Source organism: Bubalus kerabau, chromosome 3 (genome assembly GCF_029407905.1).
Source record: "Bubalus kerabau isolate K-KA32 ecotype Philippines breed swamp buffalo chromosome 3, PCC_UOA_SB_1v2, whole genome shotgun sequence".
In the NCBI taxonomy this organism is placed as follows: domain Eukaryota; kingdom Metazoa; phylum Chordata; class Mammalia; order Artiodactyla; family Bovidae; genus Bubalus; species Bubalus kerabau.
In genome coordinates, this window is record NC_073626.1 from 22,161,314 (window position 1) to 22,179,926 (window position 18,613).

The window sequence follows — 18,613 nt, forward strand, 5'->3', positions numbered from 1 at the left end:
CTGGTGTGCTGCAGTCTATTTGGTCGCAAAAAGTTGGACACAACTTAGCAACTGAACAATAATAACAAAGAAATGTATTATAAAGACTGTGTAAACATATTTCTCTTTATATATTTATATAGTAATATCTATTTATGTTCAAATATACCAGTGATATAACATATAATTATATAATTTGTAAAAAATTAATAATCAGAAGCCTCAGTTAAATAGAGCTGGGAAACCAGAAGGGGGAGCTCTCACATTCTGCGGCCACAGCCGAGCCCAGCAGGAAGAAGAAAAACTTTTCTGGCAATTGAACTCAGCCAATGAAAAGCCATGGACTCTTTGTTTACTGTAGCCCTTCCAACTTCCTTTTCCTCGCTATAAAAATCGATCTCTTTTCCATGCCTGCGGGGACTTGCACGTGGCTTGCCATAGTTGCAGATCCTGAAATGCAATTCTTTGCTCATCTTGAATAGACTCATCTTTGCTAGAGAAGTATCTGGCAGCCTATTTGTTTCAGAACAACAACTCATATTTTAAACTCACAGCAAATTAAGGAAACAAGAGACCTTTTCAACCTGATAAAGAGTATCTAACAAGTAATCATTACCCCTTGAAATAATGTTCAAAGAAAGAATCTTTGTTACTACTTTAATTCAATATTGTATTGGCAAAACTGAGCAGTGAATTGAAGGCAAAAAAAAAAAAAAAAAGGAAATTAAATGTACAAAGATTAGAAACAAATGAAACTACTGTTAGCATACCTTGTAAAAGTGAGAGTCAGTCAGCTGTCTCCTGCTCTAGACTGTCCGTGCAATTCTCCAGGCAAGAATACTGGAGTGGGTAGCCATTTCCTTCTCCAGGAGATCTTCCTGACCCAGGGATTGAATCCCAGTCTACCTGCATTGCAGGCAGATTCTTTATTGTCTTAGCCACCAGAGAAGCCTGCCACCTTGCAACCATATAGTTTAAAAAGAAACAAGCAATAAATTATAATGTGAATTTAGCAAAGTTGTTAGATAAAATATAAATACAAATTTTATTTATATTTCTGTATATTATCATAAACCATTAAAAATAAATCTAATATTTATTTAATATTTATTTATTTTAATTTTATTAAAATAACATAAAATAATCAAATATCTACTAGTAAACTCAACAAAAGATGTACTAGATCTTTATGATGAGAAATATGTCTTAATTGCCACAATTTTCAAGAGCTCTAGGTTAATTTTGAGGTATATCATTAGGAGAGTAAACAATGTAAAAATATCAATTCTACCCAAACCATTTTATAGATTCAATACAATCTCAACCAAAATCCTAACAGACATTCTTGAGGAATTTGAAAAAGATGCTTAAGAAACTTTAGTGTATTTAAAAAAAAAAGAAACTGAAGTGTAAATGGTCAAAAATAGTCAAGGGACTTCCTGGGTGGTCCAGTGGTTAAGAATTCGCCTTGCAATGCAGGGGTCATGGATTCCATCCGTGGTCTGGAAACTAAGATCCCACATGCTGCAGGGAAAATAAACCTGTGCACCACAACTACTGAGCCCTCACGCTCTAGAACCTGTGCTCTGTGACAAGAGAAGCTACCTCATGGAGGAGACCACGAACCCCAGTGAAGAGTAGCCTCCTCTATCTTTAGAGAAAGCCCCCACACAACAATGAAGAGCCCCTGCACCACAACAGGGACCCAACATGCCAAAACATAACTCTAATAACAATAACATTTTAAAAAAGAGTCAATACAAAAAAAAAGACAATTTTGAAGAGGGTGGGAGAACTTGCTCTATAAAATATCAAAATTCATTTTTAAAACTACATGTTTAAAAGCTACATTAAGCATTATTTTAAGGATAAACAAGTAGAACAATGGAAAGAAATAGAGAGCTCAGAAATAGATTTGTGTCTATGAGGACTCTTGATTTAGGGCAAAGGATCTGTGTGTGTGTGCTCAGTCGTGTCCAGCTCTTTGCAACTCCATGGACCATGGCCCGCCAGGCTCCTCTGCCCATGGAACTTTCCAGGCAAGAAGACTGGAGTGGGTTGCCATTTCCTACTTCAGGGGATCCTCCCAACCCAGGGAACAAACCTTTGTCTCCTGCATTGACAGGTGGATTCTTTATCACTGAGCCACCTGAGAAGACCCCTATCATAAAGTACAATATAAAGTAATAGAAAAATAAAAGATGGTCTTTTAATAAATAGTGATGATTCAATTGGATATATATAGAAAAAAAATTAGAACTTTATTTCTACCTTAAACAGGCATCCATCTGCAGTTGGTTAAATCCATAGATGTGAAACACGTGGATAAAAATTGATTGTAGCAATTGTATTATGACATTTTCCATGAGGAACTTGAGCATCCGCAGATTTTGGTATTCGTAGGGGCTCCTGGAACCAATCTCTGGCAGATATTCAGGGATGACTATACCATTCACAAAATTCCAGTCCATCTAAGTCTTCAACTTCACTGCCGAAACAAGAAATATATGCACACCTTGGAGATACTGTGGGCTTGATTCCTTCCAGACCACTGCAATAAAGTGAGTCACATAAACTTTTTTTTTTGTTTCCCAGTGGGTATAAAAGATATGTTCATATTATACTGTAGTCTATTAAGTGTGCAACATAAACACTGGGTCTAAAAAAACCCAAAACCCAATTTACATGCTTTAAAAACTAGTGCTCTTTGAAAAATGGCACCAATAAATAGACTTGCTCAACTCAGAGTTGCCACAAACCTTCAGTTTATAAAAAACACAGTATCTATGAAGTTCAATAAAGTGAAGTGCAATAAAACCAAGGTCTGCCTGTGTAAAGGAAGAATGACACTTTGAGGAAACAATGAGACAAACAAAAATGTGGGATATTTATCAGGACAACTGAACTTCCATCTTCAAAAATGCCATAAAAGAGAAACTTACTGGGATTAAGAAGACATAATCAATATTAACACATGAACCTTGAGTGAATCTAGGTTGGAAAGAAAAGTTACTCAATCAATTTAAGAAGTATTGGATAAATTGCTTATTCTAAACCTGATCTGACTGCAACAAGGATAGAGACGATTGTGGGGGCAGAGCTGTGGATGTGTCTAGCCTTGCCCTTGTGACTTGGAAGAGGCAATCTCTCCACTTTACTGAGCATCTTCTTTTCATGTATAGAGTTGTGGCCTGAGAAACATGACCCATAAGACACATTAGAGCTTAAAATTTGTAAAATTTCTGTTTCCCTACTCTTATTTCCTAATAATCTAGGGGTAATGACTGATCAAATCAATTTTAAGGGTGTTCAGAATCTCTGAAAATCTAAGAAAATAAACCAAGAATGTCAGCCTTAGAAGGGACTTTGGTGATGTATTTTCTCAATGTCCCAGAGTTCTGTTGAGTTGTTGGTGATGGATTGCAGTGTGTGTTGGTGATATGGGCGTATTTATCTTCTCTCTGGGAGCAGCAATGGCCTGAGACACAGACCGGAGAATTTCCAGGTGGGAGGACATTTGAGTTTGAGTGGTGTGGGTTATTCCAATTCTTGTGGCTGTGCATGGACACAGAGCTCTCTCTCCCACGCCCTCCCCCAGCCCATTAAGACAGGGGTAACAGACAAGAACATCACCCAAGGGAGTACACATCCTTCCTCTCACTGCCTCCCCACTCCAACCTCCAAGAAGCAGAGTTCTTCCTGTAGCAGGTTGGAGGAGGAAAGCTTGGCCCGAGCGACAGAAACTTCAGAAGCCTGGGTGTCAGGGCCAGCTGTCTTAGTGAAGGCCCAGGGCCAGAATCGGCCTGGACCAGATTTTGAAGAAGGAGGCCTGGACCAGATTTGAAGAAGGAGGCCAGAAGGTTAAAAACACATGAGGATGAAAATTAAATGCAAAAGGACAGTGGTCTCTCTAAAACTTCCCTCCTTTTCCAAACATATATTTTATGGAGAATTGAACCTAGAGTGGAGAGACAAGTGGATTTGAAATAACTCAAATTTACAATCTAGGTCTATGCTATTAATGAGACTTTACCCAAGTCACTTTCCCTCTTAACTTCATTTTTCCATTGAAAATCTGAGTAAATAATGCTTGTTCTACCTTTATAACTGGCTGATTGTGAAGGCCAGATGAAATCCTTGATGTAAAAGAGATTTGTCAACTACGAATTCCCCTGTAAACATGAGCAATATAACTTTTTTTTTTTTTAATGAGCAATATAACTTTAAAATGGCAGGCTTAGGAGTAGACCCTATGTTTCACACTTGTAAGTCACATTTGCAACCCAAGAAAATCCTAGGGACCTGAATGAGGATCTCAGATGACCATGAAGATTGTCTAGTTCAGGGAAAATATCCAAGTAAATAAATGATGGACAAAAATCTCTTAATCATATTTGGGTGGTTGTGGAGGCTGTGATTGAATCTAGGTTGAAAAGGTGGACTACATCTCAAAAAAAGTTTAACTTGTTTCCTCTATGATCAAAGAAGCTAACAAAGAATCTACCTGCCAATGCAGGGGATATGGGTTCAATCCCTGGTCTGGGAAGATTCCACATGCTGCAGAGCAAGTAAAGCCCATGTACCACAGCTACTGAGCCGGCATGCTGTAACGACTGAAGCCCACGTGACTAGAGCCTGTGCTCCACAAAGGAGAGGCCACTGCACTGAGAAGCCTATGCACCACGACTAAGAGTAGCACCTCCTCCCCACCGCAACTAGAGAAAGCCCAGTTGTTTTATTTGTGTAGCAATAAAGAGCCAGCACAACCAAAGCAATAAATAATGATAAATGTTGACTCAAAAAAAAAATGAAACTAACATAAGGAACTTGGTGTTAATTTTCAGGTAGGATTAAGTGATTAACACAGGCTAAGACAGAGAATCTGAAAGGCTTTATTTCAGTCTTTAAATGGCCACCCATTAGTTGTGTGACCTTTGGCAAACAAGTTATCCTCATAAGAAATCTACCTCAAGGAAATATTGGAGTCTGACTAGGAAAAATAGGCAGTTGTTGAGACGTGGTTTTTTGTTTGTTTGTTTGTTTTTAATCAGATCTTATTGAGTAATTTAGAGAGATCTTATTGTGTAATTTAGATCTGGACTGGTTTTCAGACTTAATCTGTGGCTCAGGTCTAAACATTGCTACCTAAAAATCTTGTATGGTAAAAACTAATGAATTTGCTTTCTTGATCTTTCAATGGAAATAAATATATAGATAATTTGGGACAGAAAAGTGGAATCCCCGAGTAATTGGCCTCCAAGATCGAGAACTTAAATCCCAAGAGATATGATTCAGGGAATGGAGAGTATTTAGCTTGCCTGAAGACTGAGCTTATTGAGAGTGAAGACTAAGAAGGAGGCTGAGATCACAGGAGAATTTTGGATACCATGCTGGAGATTCTGGATTTGATTCTATAACAAATTGTTAGCCTTAATTGGCTCACTATCGGTGGGGATATCATGAGACAAGAGTTCAGCAGCTCCAGTGGCAGCAGGGGGAAGAGGAAAAAAGCATTGAAGGGGAAGAACTTGAAAGAGGGAAGACAAATAGGAAATGGCTTCAGCATTCCAGAACAAAAATGATATAATCAGACAGACTACGACAGGAAGTGCCCCTCATGTAGTCCCGCCTGCTGAGCTTGAGCTCCTAAACTTTTCCTTCTCCTAGCTGGAGCTCTTAATTCCAGGGAAACTAAAACAATGAGACACAGAGATGGGAAGGCAGAGATTTTAGGCCCCTTGATCTGATCTGCACACTCAGGAATAATTATGACGAATGCTTCTTTTCTGCTCTAGGAGTTAGTTATTGTGTGATGAACAAAGAGAATGTAGCTAATAAAGTAAGGAATTTATAAAAGAAGCAGAGTGTAATTTCTTCTTTGGATAAGTCAATCTTTCTATCTGAGCATCAGTTCCTTCATCTGTTAAATTAATGATGGGTATTTGCCTTGGGCTAAATCCAGTACTAGCTGTGACTGGACAAAGGCAGGAGGATCTGTGGGCGGGCAGCAGGAAATCTGTATAGCTGCCCTCAAGGGCTTTAGGAGCTCCTTAGCTGGGCCAGCAGTCATTGTTTGGGGCTCCTCCCTCTAGATTAGAGGCCTCTGAGAAGAGATCAGATATCTGGGATAACAAAAAGCCTCTGTTTTCCAAGAGAATTCATGAATGCCCAGACTCCACCAGCAGCAAGAATTAAACCCTACTCAGACTTCAGTTTTAAGGAGGGGGAGGCAGCTATTTATGGCTGGGGCTGGTTAAAAAAGAGTAAGAACTGGAAAAGAAGACTTTTGTTGTTCAGTCACTTAGTCGTGTCTAACTCTTTGCAACCCCATGGACTGCAGCATGCCAGGCTTCCCTGTCCTTCACCATCTCCCAGAGTTTGCTTTAAAGAAGACTTTATCATTTCAATAAACGTGAGAGTTAGTAAAGCTGAGCTCTCAGTGCAAATCCTATGGGAGGAGGAAGAGTGTGGGAGAGTGGTAAAGAAAAACAAATCTGATCCTCTGCACCTAATCCAAATATTTTTCAGCATCTCTTTGTTAGTTATCTCCTTAGAGCACAGTTCAGTTCAGTTCAGTCGCTCAGTCATGTCCCACTAGATGGACCTTTGTTGGCAAAGTAATGTCTCTGCTTTTCAATATGCTATCCAGGTTAGTCATAACTTTTCTTCCAAGGAGTAAGCATCTTTTAATTTCATGGCTGCAGTCACCATCTGCAGTGATTTTGGAGCCCCAAAAAATAAAGTCTGACACTGTTTCCACTGTTTTCCCATCTATTTCCCATGAAGTGATGGGACCAGATGCCATGATCTTCGTTTTCTGAATGTTGAGCTTTAAGCCAACTTTTTCACTCTCCACTTTCACTTTCATCAAGAGGCTTTTTAGTTCCTCTTCACTTTCTGCCATAAGGGTGGTGTCATCTGCATATCTGAGGTTATTGATATTTCTCCCAGCAATCTTGATTCCAGCTTGTGCTTCTTCCAGCCCAGAGTTTCTCATGATGTACTCTGCATAGAAGTTAAATAAGCAGGGTGACAATATACAGCCTTGACATACTCCTTTTCCTATTTGGAACCAGTCTGTTGTTCCATGTCCAGTTCTAACGGTCGCATAGTCAATAGAGCAGAAATAGATGTTTTTCTGGAACTCTCTTGCTTTTTCCATGATCCAGCGGATGTTGGCATTGTTGATCTCTGGTTCCTATGCCTTTTCTAAAACCAGCTTGAACATCTGGAAGTTCACAGTTCACATATTGCTGAAGCCTGGCTTGGAGAATTTTGAGAATTACTTTACTAGCGTGTGAGATGAGTGCAATTGTGCGGTAGTTTGAGCATTCTTTGGCATTGCCTTTCTTTGGGATTGGAATGAAAACGGACCTTTTCCAGTCCTGTGGCCACTGCTGAGTTTTCCAAATTTGCTGGCATATTGAGTGCAGCACTTTCACAGCATCATCTTTCAGGATTTGGAATAGCTCAACTGGAATTCCATCACCTCCACTAGCTTTGTTCGGAGTGATGCTTCCTAAGGCCCACTTGACTTCACATTCCAGGATGTCTGGCTCTAGGTGAGTGATCAAACCATCATGATTATATGGGTTGTGAAGATCTTTTTTGTACAGTTCTTCTGTGTATTGTTGCCACCTCTTCTTAATATCTTCTGCTTCTGTTAGGTCCATACCATTTCTGTCCTTTATCAAGCCCATCTTTGCATGAACTTTTCCGTTGGTATCTCTGATTTTCTTGAAGAGATCTCTAGTCTTTCCCATTCTGTTGTTTTCCTCTATTTCTTTGCATTGATCGCTGAGGAAGGCTTTCTTATCTCTTCTTGCTATTCTTTGGAACTCTGCATTCAGATGCTTATATCTGTCCTTTTCTCCTTTGCTTTTTGCTTCTTTTCTTTTCACAGCTATTTGTAAGGCCTCATCAGACAGCCATTTTGCTTTTTAGAGCACAGTTAGTTGCTAAATTCACCCTTCTAATCCCACAGCACTAGGAAACACATTAATCTTTGTTTTAGTCATTTTGCCTTCTAAGTCATCAGACAACAGTTTTCCCAAATGTTTTGTTGCAACATGACAGACTGCCAACTTTACAGTCTGTAGTAACTGTTGCCTTGCCCCTTTTCCTCTCTGAGAGGTAAGAAAATGGGATTGGATTGGGGACAAAAAATGTTTTTAATTAATATAAGAAGAGAATCATTACACAGCCTAATGATGATATAGTGCCATAAATTTAAAAGTGTGATTAATTCAACCCTTTAAATCTGAGATCCAAATTAAAAAAATAATTTTTTAAATTTCAAAGAGGTAATATACAATATACAGATGTTTCAAGAATAAGAACAATATGCATATTAAACATATTTCACCTATAGGGAGAAGGGAATAAAAAAAACAATGAAGTTTGAGTATGAATATAAAACAAAAGGGGGGGACCTTGCAAGAACAAATAATCATGAATTTAGGAGTATGATTAACTCAAACCTTAGCACTAGAGGCCCAGAAAGTCAATCCATACTGTAGATAAGAGGGAGAAAGCTATTGGTCAGCTCCTCTGCCATGAGGTTTGTGGGAATTAGATATATGTTATTTATGTGAGAAACTCAGCAATTCCAAGTGCTCAAAGCCTGTTACATAAACTCATCTATTCAAAATTTTGGCTGATACTATTGAGCAGTGGTTAGAAACTTTTGCTGAATGGATGGGGGTTCTTAGGATGGTTGAGAGGCAAAGCATTTTTATCCTTAGAGGAATGTGAGTCTCACTTCCATTATCCTTCTTGGGCCCTGGGGCTTCCAGGAGATTAACAGAAGTGTTTGTGATTTCCAATACATTTATAATCATTTCAAAATAAAAGAATTTTTAAGTTATTTACTTAAAAAAAAACATTGTATTTAAAATGGCAGATTATCCTCCAGAAAGTTGGTGGCTATTACTTTCTGCCTTCAGCTGGAGCATAAGAGACTTCTATACCAGACTGACACCTAGACTGGTCCCTCCATTCCTTTGAACTTAGGCCAATCTGATAACTGCAGAATGCAACTTTTCTGGTTTCTACCTCTTTGATCATCGGCAAGGGGGAGCACTGTATCCTACCACAGATGCCATTTGGTTTACCGTCTGGTGCCCAAGTTTCTCTTGGGCTGCTTGGTTTTTCTTACTGACTTATAAGCATGTGAAAACAATTAATGTATAGTGAACATATTAATGTGTAAAGATCTTTCCCTTCCTCAGGCCCAGTTTCCTTCTAACTCTCTTAGAGAGATCACATGTGATCCATTCTTTGTTGTTTTTTTTTTAAGCCAAATAATAATGTTAGGAATAGTATATGGAATATCCATGTCGTGCATTTTTGCAATGACTTTACTGAGATGTCTGGGGGACTGCATCTGCACCTAGACATGGCTATCCACTCAGAAAAAATAGACAGTCTTGAAGGAGTGTGGAGTGCTTGCCCTCACCTTTTCATAATTCTGCCAGAATTTATGTGAGTCCCAGGTCCTCATCGCACTAGTGAGCACTGAGTGCTCAAGGGGGTGTGTGTAGGTGAGGATGTGGTTTGAATTCTATGTCCTCTTGCCCCACTCACACCCTAGAAATCCTTGCCGCCCTGCGATTGGCCTACATAGGCTTGGGCTAGTCCCTGGCAGAGTATCAAAAGGTTACTGGGTGCCCAACAACCTCAGGCTCTCAGACCAGTGATCTGAAGATACTATCATGACTATACAGTTAAGGGCCTCTTGTCTTTTTCTCCTTTTCCTAGCCGGCTTTGTGCAGACAAATTCCAATCTAGAGAAGGTAAGTGACTTCCAGAGAGGATGGGACAGGCAGGGTTCAAAGGTGGAGTCTTGGGTCCTGCTCCAAGATCCCACCCTCAGCCCATCTAGTAAGGCTCTGACCTCTGCTTCCTCCCTCTGAACCTTTCTTTGCTTCTCCTCAAATCTTCTTCACTTCTATGGTGTTCCTTGAGCTGAATATGGGTAAGGACAAGAGAACCCTTTTACTGTGGTCCTTTCTTCCCTTCTTCTCCAGGTAGAGGTTGCCTGGACATCCCTCCAGCCACCCATCAGTATGCATCAGAGCTGGGTCTGAGGCATGGACTGTAGTGGGCATCAGAGTGAGGGAGGATTAGGGTTTGGAGGAAAGTTTGAGTTGAGTCATCTCAGACACAGCTAAGCAGGAAACATATGAAGATGTGGAAAAACGAATGTGGAAGTTTTAGGGATGGATAAAATCAGAGTTATCAGAGAAACATAAAACATATGGGAAAAAATAACTGCAGGCCAAAACAATTGGATCTGAAGTTAGAAGTCTTGAATTCTGGCCTCAGTTCTATTTCCAATTCATGGCTTATTGATATAATAAAAAAGTTGCCTTATTGATAAAAATGTGTGTATGGCAATGGCAGGGGCAGCTTAGGAAAGAACAGCAATAAATTAGAAGACCCAGAAGCAAAAAGCAATCAAAAGTTAGGGGCAAGCAAACTTTCATTCACATAATGGGTTATCATTTTTGGCCTTAGACAAGTCACTTCACCTCCATTAGTCTCTGCTTTCTCACCATAAATGTGTGTATAAGAGGATCTACCCACTTGTTCACCCAGTTATGGCGGGGGGCGGGGGGGCGGGGAGGGTGAGCAAAAGTTATCGTGCATATGATGTGGTCTATAAATGCAACTCTAGTAAGATCTTCCTTCCTCTTGATTAGATAACCTCTTGAGTGATTATCCTTATTTTTGAAAGTTGATACAGTGTTTATGCTAACTGGTGCTGGCTACTTGGGTGTGGAGACCCTTGGCTGTAGAACTTGCTTAATAAAGGCCAAGTCTGGAGATATTTGAGACATATCATGCAGACCCAAATAAATGTGAAATAACAATGAATATCAGGAGTAAGCTGAACCTAGAGGAGTCTTCAAGATCAGAGTCTTAAGGCCATGCATTCTGGTACCCAATATGATTTTCAGGAATTTTCAGCACAGTAGCAAAGGCAGGAAAAAGGCAAATTCTTAAAAACGTTTAGCTGGGAACTAGGCATAATGGAGATAGGAATGGATACTCTGATATAGTGTTCTCTTTATATATGTCTCAGTTTTGCTGGTGTGTATTTGTACGTGCATTTAGAGAAAGGTGCAAAAGCCTGCATAGAGAAAATGCCTCTCTCCCCAGGAGTAAAAGCTAAGTAGCTAAGTGTGCTAGGGATAGAATCAGTGGTAGAGTTTGGTTTGGTTTTGTGTTGGATCACTCCTTTAGGTGGGGCAGATGGTGTCTGATTAAAATATTTTATAGTCCTTGCATTTCCAGGGAGTCTAGTTTAATCCTAGTTTAAGTCTGGACCTTTCTTATTAGATTATGTCCTTCCCTCCTTTCTCTGGTCAGTACCTCTCTGCCTTTTTCTGACTGGGTGGTTTGGATGTTAGCTTTCTTTTCATACTTTGGGATTTTACATTCCCTATACTCCAGAAGCCATTTGTAGCAGCTTCCCTGATGTAGGGAAGGAAATCAGGATGTGCTGGCGAGCCCTGTGGAGTCAGCATATTTTGGGTACTGCATGGACTCTGCATGGAAAAGACAGAGGAGAGAGAAGATGAGATCTGCCTGTAGAGGAATTTAACCCAAGGACAGGCAATGAAAATTTCATGCTGAACTTATTTCTGTTATGTGGAACTTTGCTCAAATATGTTCCACAGATTGGATAAGGATTAAGGTAGATGGAGCTGGTGGTGAAGGTAGGTATTAGATAGCTAGAGCATGATGGGTAAGGAGTTGGGCATGTGATAAGTTGGATGCTGCCAGACACAGTTTAGTGACCTGCTTACAGATGGATTTTTGAGCTCTCCATCTCTTTTCCTGGCAGCTACCAAAAGTTAGAATTTCATAGTATTGGCTTATAAGACCATCATATGAGTAAGAGTGCATTGAGAGAGAAAACTACTCAAGGTAGGAGTAATATTAGATTTTAGAATGTTAAACCTGGAAGACTTTCAGGATCTAATAGGAATCTAGAAAAATGTCTTCATTTTTACCAGTGGGGAAACTGAGGGCCAAGGATGAAAATTTCTCAGGATCACAAGGAACTCTAACAATAGAGCAAGCTTCTGATTCCCAGCTAGAGCTCTTTCCACTCCACCATGCTGATGAGTTGGGCAGGAAGTCAGAGGACCTAGGGAAAGTTAAAGAAGTAATAAGGTTATCCTGAAATACTTGGGCAATTAAAAACCTTCTCTCCACTGAGGGAATCCTGGCAAGATGCCTTCAACCCAGAGACAAGGGGTAGTTTCATTTTCAGAGAAGCAAGAAAGGCAGTATGCTTTTCAGTTTGACTCCACTTACTTCCAGGCCATCCCATTCCAGCTCATGAATCTCTGCTTTTTTCCATTCATCCAAGCAGTTCCTGGTATTTTACCTCTGCAAAGATAATAAAGAGACTTGACTGCCTGTTCCTCAAAAATACCACTGCCTTTCAAGTCACAAGACCTACTTTCAATCTTGTCATTGACACATTAGATGACTCGTATTTGTTTTCTGGATCTCAGTTAATATATGTATTGTTCTTTGAATGGTTTGAAAGATTATACTGACATTAGGAATTATTATTACTAAAATCATGATTTTTTAAAATCTTCCAGATGGATTGCTACAAAGATGTGAAAGGCACCATCTATGATTATGACGCTTTCACTCTTAATGGAAAGGAACACATTCAGTTCAAGCAATATGCGGGCAAGCATGTCCTTTTTGTCAATGTGGCCACCTATTGTGGTCTGACAGCTCAATATCCTGGTAAGAGTTCATAGCCAAATTTCCTTGGGACTAATTTTCCAGCTTGTTATATTTTAAGTCATATTGGTATTATATTCTAATTTTATATTCTATATATCAAAATAAATACTCATGATCAAGTGACTTTATTCCCTAATGTCAGGAGTCAGCAAACTATGGTCCACAGGGCAAATCCAGTCAGCCTAATTTTGTAAATAAAGTTTTATTGAACACAGCCATGACCACTCATTTGCAGATTGTCTCTGGTTGATATTATGCTGCAAGACAGAGTTGAGCAGTATGAGTGTTGGTGGCAGAGGCCAGCTGAAATGACTAATCTGGACCTTCACAGAAAACGTTTGCTGACCCCGTCCTACGTCCTGCCTCTGCTTTGCTCCTGAGATTTCCAGGAGAACCAATAATGTATTTGAGAGCTAGCAGTCTCTCTGAAGATTCAAGTCTTCTTGGCAAATATACGAGGCAGGATTGATGTTTTTGAGACTTTTCCAGGTAACTTACAAAGACAGGGAAAAGCAAAAAGGGTTTTATACCTGGAGCACATTTAACTGGAGCGAGGGCTGGAGAGGAGACCATAAGAGAGGCGAACGCTTCCTCTCCAACCTCAGCACCTCCTTTAGGTGTAGCTTTTTCCCCTCTCTGTGCATTATTCAGGGTAGAATGTTATCTTTCTCATATCTTAGGCCATATTGATTAAAAGCCAAAAAATAATGAACAGGACTAATTTTTATCAGAAATAGATGCCTTTCTTATATTTGAACTAATAAGAACTTCATTTTTAAGTTTTTCATTATTATATTTTGAATAGGTACTGAACTGAACTGAACTATATTCACAAGGCTAAAAATTAAAGGAATAAAAAAGTTTAGAGTAAAAGGTCTTTTCATTTCTTTCCCTTCCCTTCTGATGACCAGTATTATCATGTTTACAAAATATATATGTGTTCTTTTTTTTTTTACTTTTCTATCAATTGATGACATATAATAAATGATGATGATGATAATCACTCAGTCATGTCCGACTCTTTTTGACTCATGGACTGTACCTGCCAGGCTCCCCTGTCCATGGGATTCTCCAGGCAAGAATACTGGAGTGGGTTGCCATTTCCTTCTCCAAACAAGTAATAAATAAAACCTGCCAATTTGCTTTTTTTAATTAATAAGATACCTTGGAGTTTGGATCATTTTCTCCCTCTGTTTTAAGATTGAATAGTATTCTATTGGACCATACTTCATTTTGCCAGCTTTAGGGATTTTTAAAATCAATTTATTCAGTTCCAACTCTGTATGTAATAGGTGCAAGAACTGGGGAATAGTTTCTCAAGAACTGGAAGACAGGTTTCCTAATTAATAGTCTGTTTCCTAGAGGAGTTATTATCTATAGTGACTAAAGACAAGAGGGGAGGATGTGAGGAAAAGTACTTAGGAACCATGTGGAAATAGGAAAGCAATCTTATATTGCAGAAAATAAAAATGAAAGGACTCAGAGGAGGTATCAGTTGACACTGTTGCCTGAGCAGACTGTTCAGTTAGGGACTGGCTAGTGTTTGTTACGGAACTGAAGAGGTCTGGCTCCCAAAGGATGAAAAGATGATTATAAAAGTCCGGGGAAACAACCTGAAAAACTTGGGGAAGAAGGCAATTGGAAGCTTGTGTTTTGGTATATCAGTGAGGGTTTTTAGGGAGAATGCATCTTTAACATCCTGAAGATTGTTAAAGAACACCAGAAAACTCAACTTGAAATTTCTCTGGTTCTTTTTGCCCCTGTCAGATTTACCCCCACTCCACCCAGGGTGAACTAGCCTGTGAAGAGGAGAGAAGTCCATTCTCATGTGTGTGTCTTTTCCTTTAAAAAAAAAAAAAAAGATTCAACCTACCAATTAACCAATCAGGGAAGGCAAACTGATGGTCAGTGATGTTTAAATGTGGTTTTGTTTAAAATTAAAATGAAATGAAATTAAAATTTTAATTTTTAAATTGTGGTACAAAAAGACAAATATAAAATTTACCATCTTAACCATCTTTTAAGAAGACTGTTCAGCAGTGTTAAAAATATTCATTGTTGTGAAACAAATGTCTAGAACTTTTCTATCTTGCAAAACTGAAACTCTGTATCCATTAAATAACAGCTCCCCTTTCTCCTTTCCCTCAGCCACTGGTAACCACTATTGTACCTTCTGTTTCTATAAATTGACTACTTTAGATACCACATGTATTTGTCTTACCTGCAGTATTTGTCTTTTCATGACTGGTTTATTTCACTTAGCATAAAGATTCATTCATGTTGTAACATGTGACAAAAGTTCCTTCCATTTTAAGACTGAATAATATTCCATTGTAAATGGATATACCACATTTTGTTTATGCATTCATCCATCAATGGACATTTGGGTTGCTTCCACCTCTTGATTTTTATGTATAGTGCTCCTGTGAACATGGATGTGCAAATATCTCTCTGAGATTGTTTTCAATTCTTATCATATATGCCCAGAATTGGGACTGCTGCTTTATGGTAGTTCTATTTTTAATTGTTTAAGAAACCTCCATATTATTTTCCATAACAGTTATACCATTTTACAATCCCACCAGCAGTGATCTGGTGAGCTTTAGAATAATAAAGATGACTGGGGAGCCACCTCAGAATAATGTAACCAGAAGAACTTCTGGAAAGGAATCTGGGCATCCCTATTTTTAAGGAAAGGCCCCATCTGATTCTGATGTGCTGCAGATTTGGGAAATACTGCACTATAACAAGGGTTTTTGCATACATGTCTGGAGATCTAGTATCTCATTTCAGCCCTGCCGTGAACAGTCTTTCTGACTTAGATATTTTCCCCTTTTCCTGGACCTCTGTTTTTCCCTCTGTAAAATGAGTATTTCCAAGGATCACTCTGTCTATATACACAAGGCAGGCTCTCTGGCCAGGCCACCATATTGTCCATTCTCTACCCATAGAACTGAATGCACTACAGGAGGAGCTGAAGCCCTTTGGCCTAGTTGTGTTGGGATTTCCCTGTAACCAATTTGGAAAGCAAGAACCAGGAGAAAACTCAGAAATTCTTCCAGGACTGAAGTAAGTGCCTACTTAAAACCCTATAGAGATCTGTCTCTGTCTATCTTTCCTCCATTTCCATAGGCACTTCCATGTTGGGGACTTCCAGGATGGGCAGTGGGTTAATAGGCTTGGGTACCTACTAACTGATTTTAAATTTGGCCTCCACTGATGTGAGTCTGGCAGTGTCAGAGATGCTTTCCCCTTCCCTGGGAAGTGAGACCTGGATGGATGGTGGAGGAGTGGGAGCACAGAAATAGCTCCTGGTGTTGCTGGTACAGAAACAATACAGATGGGAGACAGTGACAGCATGTGGAACAGAGAAAAATAAAGTGTCAGGGAGCCCAAAGTTTATCAATGGTCTTATTTTCCCTTCCCCGCCCTGTTTTCTATATTTCCACATCTGTTTCCCCTTTTTCGTAACCTCAAATCCTGGTACCCTATTATAATTTTCTCTCATATTCTGGAGCTTCCTGGGAACATTATGGTTCATTACAGGTATGTCCGTCCAGGAGGAGGATACGTACCTAATTTCCAGCTGTTTGAGAAAGGGGATGTGAATGGTGAAACAGAGCAGAAAGTCTTCACCTTCTTAAAGGTGAGCTAATTACTGACCTAAGCTGCTTCTTCCTTAATATTCCTAATGTAGAGTTGGTGTGGTAGAAATGGACACAAGGGCTCATGCCTGGAGGAGGGGTTGGACTCTTTGGAAGAGATCTCCTTATAAGCATAGGGACTAGGGTTAAATTTGTTAGTATCTGTGATGCTCTGGCTTTGTGGTACAAAGCACTGTGTACTTTCACTGGGACCACTCTCTTTTGTTCATTGACATTCATTCATTCAAGGAACATTTGTTGAGTGCCTGCTATCTATAAGGCAGTTTGCTAAACAATAAGGGTGTAAAAATGAACAGACGCAGTCCCTGTTCCTTGATGAGTTCACACTGGAGAAGACAAAAAAAAAAATGGCAGATGTAATACAACGTAATAAGTGCCTTTTATGAAACACTGGCTCTTAGATACAGAGAACGTGAGAGCTGAGAAGGGCCCTTAAAGATCATCAGAGTTCAGTGTTCTTAAATGCTGGACTGTGGGCCAAGGTTGACCCATGTTGAGATTTTTATATATACTGAAAAAACAGGGCAATGTAAGGAGGGTTTCATAAACATCAACTGATTTATAGAGCTGCCCTTTATTCTAAGATTAGGACACATATGTAATTTATTCTTATAATTATCTCTTTAAAACTAAATGAATAATGGTGTTTTAAATTTTTTTTCTTGTTTTTCAAAACAAAATGTTGGAGCTCCATATTGGCCTCCAAAAGGTATTTTCGAAAGATGACTGGCCCACGGAGCATCAAGATCTAGGAAACCACGTTCTAATCTATTCCTTTTGTAGAAAAGGAAATTGAAAGCTAGAGAGGTGACATATCTCATTCATAGGAACAGGATTTTGTGACAGGGTCACAGGGAGAAGCAGAAAGAGGGAATAGACCTTTGCTATAATATCTACAACCTTCTTGGTAGTTAGCATGGTTGTGATTCAGACAATATATTAAGAATCATAGGAAATGAAAATATCTCAACATAAGAGGAAGTGGAGTATCTGTGGGTGAAAATAGCCTGGATCATCCATGAGCAGAAATGATTCCGTCATTTCTTTTTTCCATCTCTCTGCTGCAGCAATCCTGTCCTCACCCTTCTGAGATTATGGGCTCAATCAAACATATATCCTGGGAACCCATCATGGTCCATGACATTCGTTGGAATTTTGAAAAGTTCCTAGTGGGACCTGATGGCGTCCCTGTCATGCGCTGGTTTCATCGGACTCCAGTCAGTACAGTCAAGTCAGATATTCTGGCATACATGAAACAGTTCAAAACCAAATAAGAAGATCAAGTTGGGGGCAGGAGCCATCCTGCTTCTTTACCTGAAGATCTGTTTAAAAACAAAATCTTTTCTCTACATTCTCTTCCTAAATGCCCTCCACTTGACTAAATCACATATAGTGCCAAAATTCCCACTCTCTATCAAGTAGATTTATGTTCGGAAGGCTACTACTATTTCCCCCTGCACGAGTATGTGGGTAAGAGAAAAGAATGGAAACCCTAAACCCTCAGCTATCTGTTAACAAGTTTAATAAAATATATAGATATAGATATAGATATAGATATAGATATATACCTCCCTAGAGGAGGGCCTGGCAACCCACTGCAGTATTCTTGCCTGGAGAATCCCCATGGACAGAGGAACCTGGCAGGCTGCAGTCCATGGAGTTGCAAAGAGTCAGATATGACTGAGCGACTAAGCACAGTATATATGTGTAGATATATATATCTACACACATGTGTATATATATCAAAGGAAAATCATTCATCCATGAGGATAGGTCAATTTGGCATGATATCCTGAAAAAGAATGTTCCTACACATTCTGAGTTTTCCTTCTTTCTCTACCCTAAATGTGTAGAATTGACAATGTGGTGCATAGCCGTACAATTTAAGTTCTACTTCATAACATTTGTCTTCCCCTAGAAGAAACATGTAAAGTCAATTCCCAAAGATTTTCAGATCAGTCTTTTTCCATGACACCCCACCCATCCCTGCCTCCACTGATGTGTCACTCTTTTGTAGGAGCCTTAGATAGAGTGGGAGCAAGAAATCGCCTTACATCAAGGGAAGAGTATCTCCATGACAGTGGCAGTCAGAGCCTCTTTTTAATTCGGACCCTACAAAAATTTTCCTCTGTCTGATCTTTAGTGTATTCAGATTATGATACTTGGGCAGAACATCCTTTGAAAGATAGGCT

General features: G+C 39.4%; 1 protein-coding gene across 1 annotated transcript; it reads left to right on the top strand.

Moving 5' to 3' along the window:
- Positions 1-9,692: 9,692 nt before the first annotated feature.
- On the top strand, positions 9,693-17,695 carry LOC129645649 (epididymal secretory glutathione peroxidase). Its single transcript, XM_055570961.1, has 5 exons — positions 9,693-9,773; positions 12,603-12,756; positions 15,708-15,825; positions 16,303-16,402; positions 17,489-17,695. The coding sequence occupies exons 1-5, from the start codon at positions 9,693-9,695 to the stop codon at positions 17,693-17,695; spliced, it is 660 nt and encodes a 219-aa protein (XP_055426936.1).
- The last annotated feature ends 918 nt before the right edge of the window (positions 17,696-18,613 follow it).